Source organism: Dipodomys spectabilis, unplaced genomic scaffold (assembly GCF_019054845.1).
Source record: "Dipodomys spectabilis isolate Male_0828 unplaced genomic scaffold, ASM1905484v1 ptg000095l, whole genome shotgun sequence".
NCBI lineage: Eukaryota > Metazoa > Chordata > Mammalia > Rodentia > Heteromyidae > Dipodomys > Dipodomys spectabilis.
Window position 1 is genome coordinate 48,867,501 of NW_024870772.1, and position 16,206 is coordinate 48,883,706.

Genomic DNA, 16,206 nt, shown 5'->3' on the forward strand with positions numbered 1-16,206 from the left:
ATCAACAGTGGTTTAATTCAGTATTAAAACTGATTAGTCAAGAACAGTACAACACCATAGTGATAAGTTAGATATGGTTAAATAGGTCTCAGGTGAATAGGCTTACTTAACATAGGAAGTATAGATGGTTTTCCTTGAGGTGAAATACTCTCTTCATTTTTAGCCATGAGTATTCATAGTATTTAATGAATTAATTTCAGCCAGAAATTGTACAGTTGTAGAAAATTATGGAAGTAAAGAATATCAGTCATTTTAGTGCTTTCCAAAGATCTCTGGAGCCCACTCTACAGGAAAAACCAGGCAACACGGGGGGCACAACATGGGTTGCACAGTGCCGGGCCTTGGGTCTTCCTTGCATGACGCACAGGAGGATCATGCTTGGTGGCTCACCACGTTAGGTGGACAAGGCTGCTCTTGCCCAGAGGCCACCAGCCGGCATGACTCCTTCCCTACCCGGCATGCACCCTCGCCCTAACCCGCATGCACCGACCTCCCTCTCTGCCCCTCCCCCACCTCTTGGGCCAGGCTGCTCTGAGGCAAGTGGAGGTCTTAGCACACCTGTACCACTCGTAAAACCTAGTGCCTCCCAGCGAGAGCACTATATCTTACTTGGATTGAATCATAAAAGTTTGACATTCAAATCTATCTAAAACCTATTTCAGTACCCCAAAACCAGTTTTTAATCAGCCTACCTGTATCCAGAAAGAACAACTGAATCTAGGCATAGTTTTTGCTAGATGATTAATTATAGTTTCCATTTCATATCCACCAAATCTTTGCAGGTTTTAATCTTCGGTTTGGCCTCACTAAGGCAGAAAGTACATGTATATTTTGTTCTCTAAGCTAATAATGTATTCTTGGCAGAATATATTGCAGTCATAGGGAATCTAGAATGACTCTTCTGAAATTCTGAGGATCTTGAAATGAGCTGAGTGGGGTTCCTTGTTGAGCAGAGAGGAAGCTTCAGCTGAGCCTGCACGCCAGCCCATTACCACGCCAGAGCTAGAACCCCGTTTCTGGTTTCCAAACCATTCCCCTACTGCCCCATTCTGCAGCAGATAAATGACTTAGCATGAGAACTTCTGCAATGTTGTCTATTTTAAATTTTGCTTTCCAAACTGTAAGGGATAATTCTACCAATATTCACTTCTAGGAGAGATGATTGATCTAGATCTTAGTTCAGGAAAGTACTGCCCACTTTAGTTTTTCATTATGTATACATTGTCTCCCTTAAAACCTGACAAATGTCGAAGCATTCAAAATAGCCAGTGGGGAAAAACAGAAAATCATCTAGGGTGCTGAAGTCTATTTTCTGCTAAAACCATTCCTTGTTATAATAGGATTATAGTATAAATATATTACAATATGATTTAAGTGACAGTCTAAAAATGTTGATCTTGGGTACTCATGCTGACATTCCAACAGACAGCCCCAGAAGATAAATTATTCTTGTTGCGCCACCTAGCGAAACTTAAGTGTTGTGCATTTTTGCCACTATAGGTAGCATGCAGTAGGCTATATGTACACTTCCCTTTTTTGCTGGTAAGAGATTTGGAAAGAAGAATCCAAAGATCTAAGACTACTGTATTGATGTATGCATCACATTTTGAATTATAAACTTTCTATACAGAAATAATAGTAAAATTAAATTCTCACTTAAATTACAGAATTGCCTTAAACAAAAGATGTTACATGGATGGAGTTTTTAATTTATGATATTTCACTTGTCTGTATCAGAGCTTGCAAAATGATAATATGTTTTTGACAAGCATTTACAATAGTTAAATGTGACTGTGTGAGACCAGGCTGAAGACTGTTTATAAAGCATTATGATTTTTATAAATTTTTCAACTAATTTCTTAGGTTTTTATGATAAAATACACAAATATTTTTGTTCCACACAAATATATTTCAATGATATGGTATTGTTATAACAATAGTATTGTTATAGAAATGATGATAAATCCACTGATTTGTTTAAAATGTTTAAAATGGGTCCTTCTGGTACTTAATGAGACGTTTTTACATGTTTCTATGTTGTTTTAAATTCTGTGTCACCACTCATCTTAACACTAGGATTTATTTTCTAATACTGTCATCAGTTGTAGAGCCATGCTTTCAAAATGTGGGCCAGAGTAAAACAAAAACTCTGTTGTCAGTGTCATCTTGTGTTGATACAGTGAAGAGAAGTCAGGGAAGCTAGGGAGGTGTATGTAATCTCAGCTACTTGAGAGTCTAAGGCAAAAGGATTGCTTGAGCCTAAGAGTTTGAGACCAGCCTGAGCAACATAAGAGACCCTATCTCAAAAGAAAAAAAAGTCAAGGAACATAAAATGTCTAAAAAAGAGAAAATGTTCTTCCTGTAACTCAATTTGTTATGGATGAGGAAATACAGGGCTTCTGGTGGCTGGAACCATCGTTCTGAAGATTTTTATTTGCTTTGACATTTTATTATTGTGAAAATTCACAAGACTTATTGCTCTTAGATATATGATAGAAAGGAAAACTTTTAAAGCGTATGTTTCTAAGTTTCAGTATTGAACCATAACCTTAGATGAATCTTTTGGTAAGGCAAAGACTCTTAGAGTGTTATAGATGTAAATATACTTGTGTGTGTGTGGTGTGTAGTGTGCATGCATATGTGTGTGTGTGTGTGTGTGTGTGTGTGTAAAATGGTATCCTAAAGTTTGAAGGTTTGAATAGTTAGGCCAGAGTAGAATACTAATGTTTGCATGGGTAGAATGAAGTATACTAATTAATATAATTTTCTGACATTAACTCTCAGAACATCCTTGTCTGTCATAACTGTTGTTAAATATTTAACTTGCATCAATAGGATTGAATCTTTAATGCATTACTATTTCTCAGAGTGGTTGCTTTGTATATAAAATTTTAGTTTCCTTTAAAAAGCATTTATTGAGGAGCTCAGAAACCATGTCTGATACAGTACTGTGCCCAAGTGATCTCCTGCACATGCTCAGTTGACTCCAGAGAGCCAAGTGTGGTCATCTCCCACTTGAGGGAAAGTAATGTTGATGAAGACGACAGAGCATGTAGAGCAGGCTACAGGACATCTCAACAATTAGTGTTAGAGAATAGTACCAAGTGAGTACAAAGTGATTATGAAAAACAGCTAAATTTGTCATTGTAAGAGAGTAGATCCAGGAACTGAAAACCCATGTGTGCTTACACGCACATATATACATATATATATATGTATGTCCTATAAACATTTCTCTTAAGCCATAAAGTAAAAAAGACACTGTGTGTCTGCACACACACAAGCACACAGATTCTATATGGAATAATTTACTATTAAATAGTCATTGGCATAGGGCTAAATTTTGGAAAAGTGGAGACAAATAAGGAAAAATATATTAAACAGAAAGTTCCATATATAAGATGATTAGGGATAACATCAAAATACTACAAGCGTAACTAATTCTGTGTAGAGTTCAGAAACTATTGATCAAATGTAACATTCTAAACTTAGGGCACAGAAAGGTAGAGAATTGTGAAATAGGGTGGTGTATTTACCAAAGGCAAGTCAGTTTTTAGTTTAAAGTCTAAAGAATGTGGTGTAGTATGGTGGTAGACTGGGGGAAATGGTCCTAACGGACCACAAGGTGAAGGATCTAATAGGTCAGATCAAAGAAAAATGATAAATTTTCACCAATTTTAAAGAATGCTGCTCTTGTTGTTTTTTTTTCCTGGTCATGGGGACAACTCAGGGCTAGAGCACTATCCTTGAGCTATTTTGCTCAAGTCTAGGTACCTTACTACTTGGAGTCACAACTCCCCTTCTGGTTTTTAGGTGACTAATTGGATATAAGGTCTAATAGAGTTTCTTGCCTGGACTGGATTGAAACTGAAATCTGCAGATCTCAGACTCATGAGTAGCTAGGATTATAGGCACCAGCACCCTGGCTACATCTGGGTTACTTAAGTGTATTTTTACCCCTCTCTTACTTCTTGACACTGTTCATTGTGCCATGTTGAGCACATTGCTTAGCAATATGTTGAGTGCTGAGGGTTAAAGTTAAGAACTGAAGAGACAGAGTCTACTAAAATAATTTGGAGGCACTTTAATCTGATTTTGACAAAAAAGAAATAATGTTTATATTGGCTCCATAATAACCCTCGTACCTTAGTAGAACAAGGCCTTAATTGATCGAAGATAATAGAACAAGGCCTTATGATCAAAGATTGTTGTTGTTGTTTGGCTTTTAATACACACTCTCACTGGGTAACCAGGCTGGCCTCAAAGTCAGTGTGCAGTCCTAGCTGGCTGCATTCTCACAGCCCTCCTGCCTCGGCCTCCCTGCACTGGGACTGCAGACACGTGTCACCCGGCTGAGGAGGTGGCTTCTTCCCGTCTAATTCAGCACACCCTCCACTGGAATGTCCAGTCTTCATGTAAAACAATACATGTTCCACTTACAGATCATTTTACTTGGCTTTGTTACTTATGTTTACATTGGAATTCAGTGTGTCCGCATTTGAATTGCACATACGACCAAGGTAAACCTTCAGTTATACTCTAGTAAAAATACCCTACATGTCGGGTTCTTGTACTTCTCGAAGGGATCCAAGAGCTAACAGGTACAGGAAGAAGCAAACACCGGGGCATTCTGGTCGCAGAAGGTCTAGTGAAAAGTGACTGCCCATGCTGGCTGTATCACAATGCCAATGTATCATGACAAAGAGTCTGAGATACTAAATATTACTTCATTCAACATCTACCCTCTTTACCTCCTAATACATCTGTATAGTCCATTTGAACTACATCTCACTATCCTTATCACCTGAAAACTAGTTTAAAATGCAGAAAATCACAATTCAACAATATAATAGAATAATTATAACCTATGTGCTTCTACTAACATAGACTTAATGCATGTAAAGCAAAATATTGATTTAATTATGAGGACAGACTTTGAACCTTGCTGCCATGGTGGGAGGTAATATAGTTAGATAACAATAAAGTCGCAGATTTGTACTGATAAACACATAAAGGATGCCAAACTCAAGCTTTGAGAACATCTGTTCTTTTCAACTATCAACTAAACAAGAACAAAATGAGGACTGGGAAGTAGCTCAGTGCTAGGCCATTTATATATCCTGCTTAAGGTCCTAGATTTGATCCCCCTACTATAAAAGAAAAAAATACCAAAATTATATGAGTTAGTAAGCTAAATCTAAACATACCAAAAAGTCTCACATAAATTACATTCTTTTTTTTTTTTGGGGGGGGGGGTCTGGTCATGGGGCCTGAACTCTGGGCCTGGGCACTGTCCCTCAGCTCTTTAGCTCAAGGCTAGTGCTCTACCACTTGAGCCACAGCTCCACTTCTGGCTTTTTTCTTTTTGCTTATGTGGTGCTGAGGAATCGAACCCAGGGCCTCATGCATGCAAGGCAAGTGCTCTACTACTGAGCCACCTTCCCAGCCCCATAAATTATATTCTTTAATCAAAATAAATTAGATAAACACCAAATCGTTGGCACATTCTAAATAGCTCATAACTTTGCCATCAGAAGGTCCATTTAGATATAGTCTCAGCTACTAGGAGGCTGGGACAGGAGATCACTTGAACTCAGAAGTCAAGGCAACATGGAGAGACCCCTGTGCCCAACTCTCAAAAAAATTGAGATAAAGAGAAAGAACCAAATCTCCTCTCCCTTGTTGTTGAGAGCTATGTGTGAATAAATTTCCCATGAGATGTTTATGCATGCTAAAGTTGGAGATCTACACTACTGCCTATGTTAGATATCAAGCAACAGATAGATATTGTAAAATATTGATAATGATTAACACTGAGTGTTGGAAATTACAAATAGTGTCTTTTCAAATCCAGAGTGATGGGCCATACATCAGCTTTGGAAGGCACATGAGCACTATCACAGTCGATAAAATAGCTACCTCTAAAATCTTCCCTTTATTGTTTTCTTTGATTCTGCTTTTGTATTATAATATTGTGGAAAGTATTTTTCTGGTCTAAACTCTGGCATATAAAATTGAAATTCAAGAGAAACTTTGAGAGAACGTTCCATCTCCTGAATACATGAATGTCTTCTGATTGGTGGTGGTGGTTGTTATTGTTGTTTGTCTATAAAGCATGTAGATCTAAATAGCTTTCCATCATTAAAGCACATTAAAGGGTTTTAAAAACTTGCATATTTCTATATGTTGTATTTTATTAACAACGTATGTTGATTTGCCAGTAAAATTTTTCTGGATAAATTCTTTTGACTTTATAATAATTAATAATTTAATAATTTCTTTTGAATTTATAATAATCCTAGCTTAATTATTTCCAAGATTGTATCTTTAATTGTTTCTGCTTGGGACTAAATTTAGTTGCTTTTTTTCACCTTAAAGTAAGAGCATAAGAACTTCAAAAGTCGGAGCTGCCTCTGCTGTGGTTTAATTCATCCATCATGTGAGGGAATAGAACAGGCGTTCATTAATAAAAAAAAGGCTGTTTGTTGGTCCCGTTTCCAGTCACCCTGGAGAATAAGTGCAACAATTCCATCACAGACCTAGAGGAGCAGAGATACTGAACTGTCGCCCACGCCAGATCGCACCCCCAGTGTGCTAGTTTGTCACCCAGCAAAGCTTGCATTATTCATTTTGAATTTACTTGTGCCATTCTTTATCTTAATAAAGACATTCCAAGTTCGTGTTACAACTCTTCTCTCAGAAAGTGGTACATAAAAAGTGCACTTAAAACATACTTTTAATAGGATTAAATCAGGACGTGGAGTGGCATAGTGCTCCTTTGGGGAAAATTTGTGAGCTTGACAGTGGAAGTCTGCATTTTATCAGCAGCATTATTAGCATGCTTAGTGTAGAAACAGTGCACCACAGTGCTGAAACTCAGCCACTGGTCACAGATTTCAGTGATGAATCGCTCCAGTCCCTGGCGTTCCCTTAAATACTCAGCATGTCATATTCTTGCCAAAAAAAAAAAAGGTCAACTTCAAAATATTAATTTATTAGTCACATGGCTGTTTTGTCCCTATTATTTCCTTTCACAATGCCATTTTGTCCATGAATGCTCTCACTTGATTATGAAACTTTAACCAAGTATCCTTTATGTGGAAGCAATAGTGTTAGATTTGTTTTACATATAATTTCTGTGCAGTTTAAAAAAGTTCCGGTGGTAGTGACTGTGTGATAGCGCTTGGCTCCGTGCTGTACAAGTTAAGCAGATCCTCAGCCCCGAGACCTTCTGCGAATTCCACAGAGCAGGATGTGGATGTGCCTGGCGCAGGGCACACACACGTAGGCCTGTCTGAAGCTGTGTTTTCTGTGCGTATCTGAAGCCCTGGAATCAATTATGTAAATAAAAGATTTATCTAATTCCATTTTTAAAGACGCACCTCCTTTCATGCAAGAATAAAGTAAAAATTAGGAGAAAAATAACTTGTTCATATGTAAAATTCTTACATCCCTTTCTTAATTTCTGAGGTACATAATTAATTGGCATTTCTAGACTTTGATTTGTCAGTTTTCAAAGACACCATCTTAAACCTTTGTAGTGATAAGGTGAGCAGAGTTACTGAGAAGAATTACGAATCCCTTATCAAAGTGTAAGATGCACTTCCTCTCAGAGGTAGATTGCACATTGCAAGCGCAGAGTCTTCCTGAGCTGTTGCGCAACTCTCTCTGGGTGGGTGATAGTAATGGTCATCCGCCAGTAGAGTCCAGCACACAGTTCCAGCCAGGACACAGAGTGAGGAAGTTACTTTGATATTTCATAGCATCATTCTGTGATAACATTAATGCTGCTTTTATTTAAGAATCTAAACATCATAATAGTCTACCCATGTGATTGTTATTGGATTGTTTGCTTTTTTTAACTTTAGTTTTTAGATTTTAGTAAATGGTTCCTGAATTACCATGGCTAAAAAAGTTATTCATTTTATAGAATGTGAAAGCTGATGCAGTTAACTGGAGAAGAAGTATACAGATGGTGAGAAGGCTACTGATTTCATATTTAGAGAAACAAGCCTATCAAGTATTCATATTGACATCTTAGATTGTAAGTGAGTCTGCTTCCTTCCAGGCCACTGGAATGCCATGATGCCAGCAGAAGACCTGTGCCACATGCTCAGTTTTCCTAACACACAACTTAGAAATGTCTCCCACTGCTGAGAGAGAGCAAGAATAGGAGGGAGAAGGAAGGAAATGTAGGAAAGAGGAAAGGAAGGAAGGATAAGAAGCAAATCCTTGCAAGTTTGGGTAATGTTTAAAGCCCACCTGGGGTCATAAGAATTAAGAGAAAATTCAGAAGGCATGATAGTGGATCTACCTGTAAAGAAAAAAACTTTCTCATTAGGAGCATATAAAAGAATTTTACATAAAAGAAAATAATCTCAAGTGATTAAATGTAAGCAATATTATAGCAGAACTTATACTACAATTTCTACTTCCACAATGCTTCTTTCAAGAAGTAGAAAAATGCTGGGGCGCCAGTGTCTCATGCCTGTAATCCTAGCTATTCAGGAGGCTGAGATCTGAGGATCACAGTTCAAAGCCTGCCTGGGCAAGAAAGTCTGTGAAACTCTTATCTCCAATAAACACCAGAAAACTGGAAGTGGCGCTGTAGCTCAAGTGGTAGAGCGCTAGCCTTGAGCTGACAAGCTGAGGGACAGCGCTCAGGCCTAGAGTTCAAGCCCCACAACCAACCAAAAAAAAAAAAAAAAGTAGAAAAATATCACATCAGTTTTTGGTTTCCAGTTTTTATTACACTGAATTCACAATTTTCCAGCATCAGGCTGCAAGCTGGGTTTGTATTTCTCCTGCTTTTATGGAGAGAGCTGATAGGGTGATAGTTGTATAGTCTTTAAACATGTAAAAACACTAGCTATGAGTAGGTGGAGATTTAAAAGGAATTGGACACAAGTAGCATTTTTTTTAACTTCTGCAGACAATAATTATGATTCTCAATATTAATACCTAGAAAGAGATCCTAGCAGGCTTGAGCTAAAGCTGCATAGTCTCTAGGTTTAAGTTAAAACTACCTTCATGCTTAATGTGACTCTTGGAAGGAAACAAAACCCTAACTATAAACAATCTGTTTCTACCTTGGCTGATTATCTCTCTCCTAAATAGGCAGCACACAGCCCCCCAATGCCTGTGTGCAGACAGCTCTTGCTTAGAGCCCCCAGTCCTCAGTTGTGGCTACCAGTTCCAGTACACCCCTCAGTCATGACTACCAGTGCTGGGTATATCAGCAGCATTTATATACCATTTTGTATGGTCTCTCTTCAGCAAAAACAGAAGACAAAAATTGCATGTACTAGTAACAGCATGACAAACAAGAATTTAGAGAGATGACTGTCTTTATTAGCATGGGACTGAGATGGTTGGTCTTCTGTTTCTGTAACTGAGTGCCACACTGAGTGGCTTCCATAGGTGCAAGGTAGCAGGATGGCTCATGCTTGGGCGGCTGGAGGCCCAGGCAGATGGCCACACCTGTGAAGGCTCTTGTGGGGACTGCAGACTCCTGAGTTGCGTAGGGCACCCGTGTGGTGAAGGCACCAGCTGTGGTGCAGGCCACTCCCTCGTCAGCTTTGCCACCACATGTCAGTCCATGAATGGATCTCTCCAGGCATGTGGGCCTCCCCATTGACCTAAGCACCTTTAGCCACCCTGCCGTAGCAAGCTCCTAAAACTGCAGTCAGATTACATGTCCACATGCTCAAGCCGTAGCATTTTGGCTGGGTAGTGCAGAGAGCAAAGGCTGGAGAGGACTTAGTTAACTTGGAAGTGATTGGGAGAATAAAGGGGGTAGAGGTTGTGTACAACTAGAAGATGGGAGTAATTTGGCAAATGATGTGCTTTATAATAGATGGCTTCAGTGAATTCCAAAGAAGATGGCAAATCATAGGAATAGTGCTAGTAGTGGATGTGTGGCATCTCCCTTCACATTCAGTATTTTCATCTTTGAAACAGGATTGCCATCTTTTAGACAACACAAAGATTCCCAGAGTAATTTGAGCTATGTATGAATGGCTGCAAGTTCTGTTCCTATGGAGGTATTAATCATATTATCATAACAGAAAAAATTGCTTCTTCCAGATTCCCTTAATAATTAAGGAGAAGTTCATCCTAACAATGCACTCGAAGTAGGTTTTTCTTCACGTGAATGCATCCAGCTTCTTGTGGGAGGACATAATGATTATGTTCACATGTATGCATTGAAGATTGTCTATTATTTTCAACATAATTCAAAGGATTTTTGTGCATGCACATGTATTTACATTTATACTTCTGACCTTGACTGACAGTATGAAGCTGAATTGTATAAAATACTTAACTATAGCATCAGAGCCATTTGCAGTTTTAAAAAAACACATATAAAACAATATTCCAATGAATTGTCCATGTATAGCAACAAATCAGTAAGAAAGGACAAACCCTCGTAGTGAAATAGATAAATCAGATTTAGGCAGGCTAGTTTATTGAATTTAAATTGTGCCCAGTTGGCCCAAGAGTTATATATAAGCAATCCATCTTACGTTGTTAATGGAGGTTCTTGAAGTCCACCTGATGTTTGCATTATTAAATTTCAGTCTAATGAGCTCTGCTAATACATATTGAAGATGGTTGTAAGGAGTAGAATGGGAATCTGAGCGGGATCATTTGAAAGAAACATACGCCAGGCATTTTACATGACTCCAGGGGTATATCTACAATTACACATATAACCAAAATTGAATTTAAATGGAATTTCTATTATCCTTGTCCTTGTACCAGGGAGAATAAAGTGTAAATGAAGTAAATGTCTTTAGAGTTACTAGTGGTTTGTTTTTATTATCTAATTTAATAGATTTTTTGCAATGATACCAAGTGGCATAAAAGTTTTAATATTTCATGACTTTAAATGCAGGCTAAGTAAGCTTATAAATGGAAACAGATGTCTGTGTAATTGGAGATAGCACTTCATAGCACCATTATGTAAGTTTTATACTTGAAGAAAATTATCAATATTGATGGTGAGGAAAACCAAACTTGGAAGAAAAATAGTTTTGTACAAGACAGGAATTGTTTCTTAAATTCCTTTTTGCAGACCAGGTTTTATTCTTCAGAAGGATGTTTGTCCTTGCATAGGAAAACATATGCAGCCAGAAACTGAAATGTGTGCTTATCTTTTAAAATCACTGCTTGCGTTGCTGCTCTCAGTATGATAAAGGCCCATCTAGAGTTTAATGCTGGCTGGGTCTGATTCTTTTCTTTGACAAGGCAATACTTTTTTAACTTAATATTTCATCAACTCTAATGCCATTAGAGGCTTATTTTCACTTAGTTCGCTCATCAGGCCGTGAGACAGCGATAAAGGAGAATCGCTCCTTTGAGACGTTAATGCTTCGGAATAAATGATGTGCTAGAACAGAAATTTAATTAATTTACAGAGTATATTGATAGTCCCTTGTTACTGTGCTGTATATTTTTAATCTTCTTTAACATCTGTGTGAAGTGTTTGAAAACCCCTGCAGTTGAGCAACTAGTAGATAATTAAGTAATAAGGGAAGCGGTTTCTAGAGGGAAAAAGTCTTTTTACTGAATGCTGTCATAACATGAATGACGCACTGCTACGCTCGACTATGGGGGAGGAATGTACCCTCATTTGACATTTTCCTACAGCGACTGTGGGTTTCTGAGACTTGATGTGTAAATCCACCAATGTTGAAGGCAAATGCGTTACCTGATTTTAATGGATGACTGACACTCTTGCCTATTCATATCTGCCTTTACCCTCATGTTGCTTAACTTCATTTTCTTCTTTGCACAGAGGTTATTCTGAACTAGGCTTTGGAGATTGTAAATAAATGCATTGTGTAGCAGTTCTAAATATGCTTCACATTTTCAGCTGCCACATCTCTTTCTTTTGACTACTTCACAGCAGTAATTCATGTCTGTTTCCTTTCCCCCTTGTTCTCACTTACAGTCTGGTCATAAAATAAAAGCAAGTATTTCATTGTTTTTCTTACAGCCAAAGCTGATGAAGCACTGAAAGCCAAAGAGAGAAATGAGGAAGAAGCAAAGAGAAGGAAGGAGGAAGGTAAGTGCATGCGCTCCGTCTTTTCCTGAGGGTCACTGCCCGCCCTGGTTTCTGCATTCCCTGGCTGAGCACCTTCGAGGTATCACGTCCTCTCGTGGGTCTAACTTGTGACGTGACACCACACAGGAGGACTTGCCTTTGACACAAATGTTGGTTAACGTAGGGTTGATTGCTCAGTGGCCTGTGGCAGAAATTGGGAGGGATGGTATGAGGTTAAGATGGCACAACAAATTGTTGGTTAGTTTCCTTCCGACTTCTGTATTTATGCATAACAAATGATGAGAATTAGTCATAGAAATGGATTGAGTTTGTCTATATATTTTGAACTACTCTAGCAATGGTAAAGCTGTCAAGAAAAAAAGAATAGAATCAGAAATGCCAGAAATAGCCAATATTGAAGTTAAGAGATCTATATCTTAATTTTTATGGCCTATTCTTTCCTTTTGATTACATTTAGGCCATCCCCCTCCCCACAAGCAGATCTCATTTATCTTCCCTAACAATGTTTTATTTCCTCTTTACTTGTAAGGCTACAAAGTTCCAATCTCTTCCCTGGTCAGCGACCCCCTCACATCTGCCTCATGGCCCAAAGCAGAATAACTACTTGCTCGTGTGAGCTTTTGAGATGCTAAAGGCTGACATTGTGTGCCAGATTTTGACTCTAGGTATTGGTTTTCACATCTGAAAATTGACATTTTTACATTAATATATGCTTCTCCTTTATTATGACAACCAGAAAAAAAAATGTTCTCAGTCTCCAGTTAGAAGCTGCGATCCAGCTGGACCTTAAGTGTTTAGGTATGATGGCATAGAATCCAAACGAAGCATCCCATCAAACTCGGGCCTCAAGCCAGTCCAAAACAAAAAGACAGAACCCTGCGTAGAGCATGGATTTGTAGAACGGGGTGGATTTATACATGTGAGTGTAGTAGTCTTACCTTATGTGACGTTCTGAAGTCCTGATGGTATGTTCTAATCTGGAATCAGCTGATTTTATGATTTCATGAGAAGACAGTGGCACTCTGTGGCAGGAATCTTATACAGAACCCTCTTCTGACTTGATGAAGCCCTCATCCTGGCACATGTAGTTAATGTGGTCTCTCCGACTTCATTAGTGCTTACGGTATGCCCGTAGGTAGATAGAGTTCTACGTGCAAAGCAGTCTAAGGGAATTTAAGTACTGCTGTGTTGTGTGATCAATGTAACTAATTAATAACATAATGGCCTTTATAAAGCACTTTACAAAACACTGTGGTGCTGTAAATCACAAGAGTACTTCTACTACCAGCCGACAGTGGAAATAGTTCCATAGTTAGTAGACTGGTCCATTTATTCAGATCTTAATCAGAGTCATAATCAGTTAACAAAAACTGCACTGAGAGTAACCACAGATGTTGAACTTGCTAGGTGATGTATTGTTTTTAAATAGTATAACATGAATGCTTGTCTTCCTGAAAGAAACTTTTCTAAATACTTCAGACCTACTGAACTTTCATTGTAATTCTTTAATGTAGATTCTTTTTTTAATGTACTAATCCTGGGACTTAAACTCAGAACCTGGGCACTGACCCTTTGCTTTTTTTTTAACTAAAGACTAGCACTTGAGCCAGAGCTCCACTTCTAGTTTTCTGGTGATTAATTGGAGGTGAGAGTCATCGAGTCAGACTATCCCACTTCAGGTCACAGTTTCCTGAGTAGCTAGGAGTACATGCATGAGCCACTGTATCAAGCTAATTTAGATTCTTTTAATTAGATTTTTAGACTGTTATATCTACTATGTGATATACAGTACATTTTCCATTTCAATACCTGAGAATTGTTGAAGAAACACATCTCTTCTTAGTTTAATTGCCTTTTCAAGACCATTATCATAATCAGAGTTTACGCGATTACAGGATCTGTATTCAGGAAGCCTAAAACATAATACAAACACTCACATCTTGAATTATTGCATGAGTGATTAAAGATGTGAATTAGTTTCTCATTCTTTTAAATCCATGTTTCTTAGATTTACAATGGGTCCTTAATAATTGCACTTCTAGAGTAAGCCAACATCATTACATCTCTTTTCTAAGACAGGGCCTTACCTGTGAAGCCCTTGCTATAATGAACTAAACACTTAGAAAATGAAGCCAAGGTGCGTCAAAACATTTGATAACATAGTTGATATTATGACACATCCAAGTATTTGGTAATATGGCTATGTATTTACGTGAGCTCACTGAGTTTTCAGTGCATCAGAAGGGTATAAAGGGAAAACTATACCACAAATCTTGAAGAATTCAACTCAACTGAACACCCCATACAACAGTAATTTTTAACTGAGAACATCCCTGAGTTTACCTTCATTTATTTTTTGTAGGTGAATCCCTGTTCAATTCTTTTCTTTTGTTTACACTCAAAATTTTTCTTGTAGATTGTCTAGGTACTTGCATGCTATCAAATTAACCCTCCTCTGAGTGATTAATGATAAAATGATTACTGTGTAAGCTGTGTTTCACATAATGTATTAGGCTGCTTATTCAAACTTGGGCTACAGTAATAATGTGTGTAGACATTTGTTCACATTTCAACAGTATGTTGTTTGTGTGACAGAACAACAGTTCCTTATTTCAGTCCTGTATAAGGCATGGTGGCCACTGTCCTGCCATTTACACACCGCATCTCTTAATTTCTCAGCATGCTGAGTTTCAGCGCAGGGTTGGAAGTATTGTTAAAATTAGACAAATGTTGTCTGTGCCATTGTGTTTATCCATTCTCTGTTATCTCAGAAAGTGCCTGTGTTAGCATAGCAAGACCTGTGCCTTGCAGATTTGTTCTGTTATACAGTCCTTCCCTTTGAGTGTTCTTTGATCCATATCATAATTATATTTGCAACTATTGTGTTTAAGATAAAAGTCAGGCTATACGCCAAAACTAGTCCTGACACATTTCCTCTCTAACCTGTACACATTTCCAGTGCCTTCCATGGTGCCTCTGTATACAGGGTTCATTTACCCCTCCCTAGAGATCACTAATGCTTTGGAGATGGGCCCATTTTCTTCAGCCATTCACTAACTCTTTTCACATTAGTTGAATGAGAATATGTCTTCTAGTAAAAGAAAATTGAATGTTTAAAATTTAGGTTTAAAAAAATAAAAAAATAAAATTTAGGTTTACTGTTTCCCTCGATTGAAAGTAATTACTTTTTAAAATTTAGCTTTATATTGTATTATTATCTATTATATTATTTTCTTTATTTTCTTTATTCTTTGACCTAATAATTTAACTATGGAGCTTTCCCTTTCTCTGTGTATATATGAAAATGCTGTAATTATACTTGTGTTTATTTGCTTTGTGTTTTGAGACAGGGTATTGCTACACAGCTCAAGCTAGACCAGAACTTCCAGTGCCTAGGTTGACTTCAAACTCAAGGTCCTCCTACCTCAGCTTCCAGAATTCTAGCATTACAGGCATGCATCACCAAACCCAACTCTGTAGCTATACTTTTAAAATACATAATTGGCTAGGCACTGTTGACTCACACATGTAATCCTGCTCCCCAGGAGGCTGAGATCTGAGGATACAGCCAGGCAAGAAAGTCCATTGGATTCTTATCTCCAATTAATGACCTAAAAACTGGAAGTGGAACTGTGACTAAAGTGGTAGAGTGCTAGCCTTGAGCAAAATGTCTCAGGGACATTACCCTGGCCCTGAGCTTGAATATGCTCACATCCAAATTTTATATATATATAAAATTCAAGTCATTTGAACTTCTGTCATTTCTTTGATCTCTTTCCCTATTATTGAATGATATAGCCTGCTTGTATCCTCTGAATGTTATTTTTATATTTAGTTTAGTATGCATTTAAGGGTGCTAATTATGTTTCAAATGAGTTTATAAACATAGTAGCCTTTCTCTGTATTTGACTTCTCTCTAATATGAATTTCTTATTTGTGGTATAAGTATAGTAGCCTTTGAATACTTTTCCCCTTGTGTTTATTCAAAATAGCCCTATCCATCTGTTAGTTTTTTTTAACTTCAAATATTTTTGTTACCAAGACTTAGCCAACCCACTCTAAATTATTCATGGGATTGGTGGACAGTGAAAATATGAACATAACATGAAGCAGTTCAAGTGAAGACTTAGAGGATT

At 37.8% G+C, this 16,206-nt stretch overlaps 1 protein-coding gene across 2 annotated transcripts in view; it reads left to right on the plus strand.

Moving 5' to 3' along the window:
* The window catches only part of Rsrc1 (arginine and serine rich coiled-coil 1), a 257,164-nt gene that overhangs the window by 204,392 nt on the left and 36,566 nt on the right, over positions 1-16,206 (plus strand). For both annotated transcript variants that reach the window (XM_042685598.1, XM_042685599.1), the window contains exon 7: positions 12,002-12,070. In XM_042685598.1, coding sequence (XP_042541532.1) covers positions 12,002-12,070 — 69 coding nt within the window. The remainder of the gene's footprint in view (positions 1-12,001; positions 12,071-16,206) is intronic.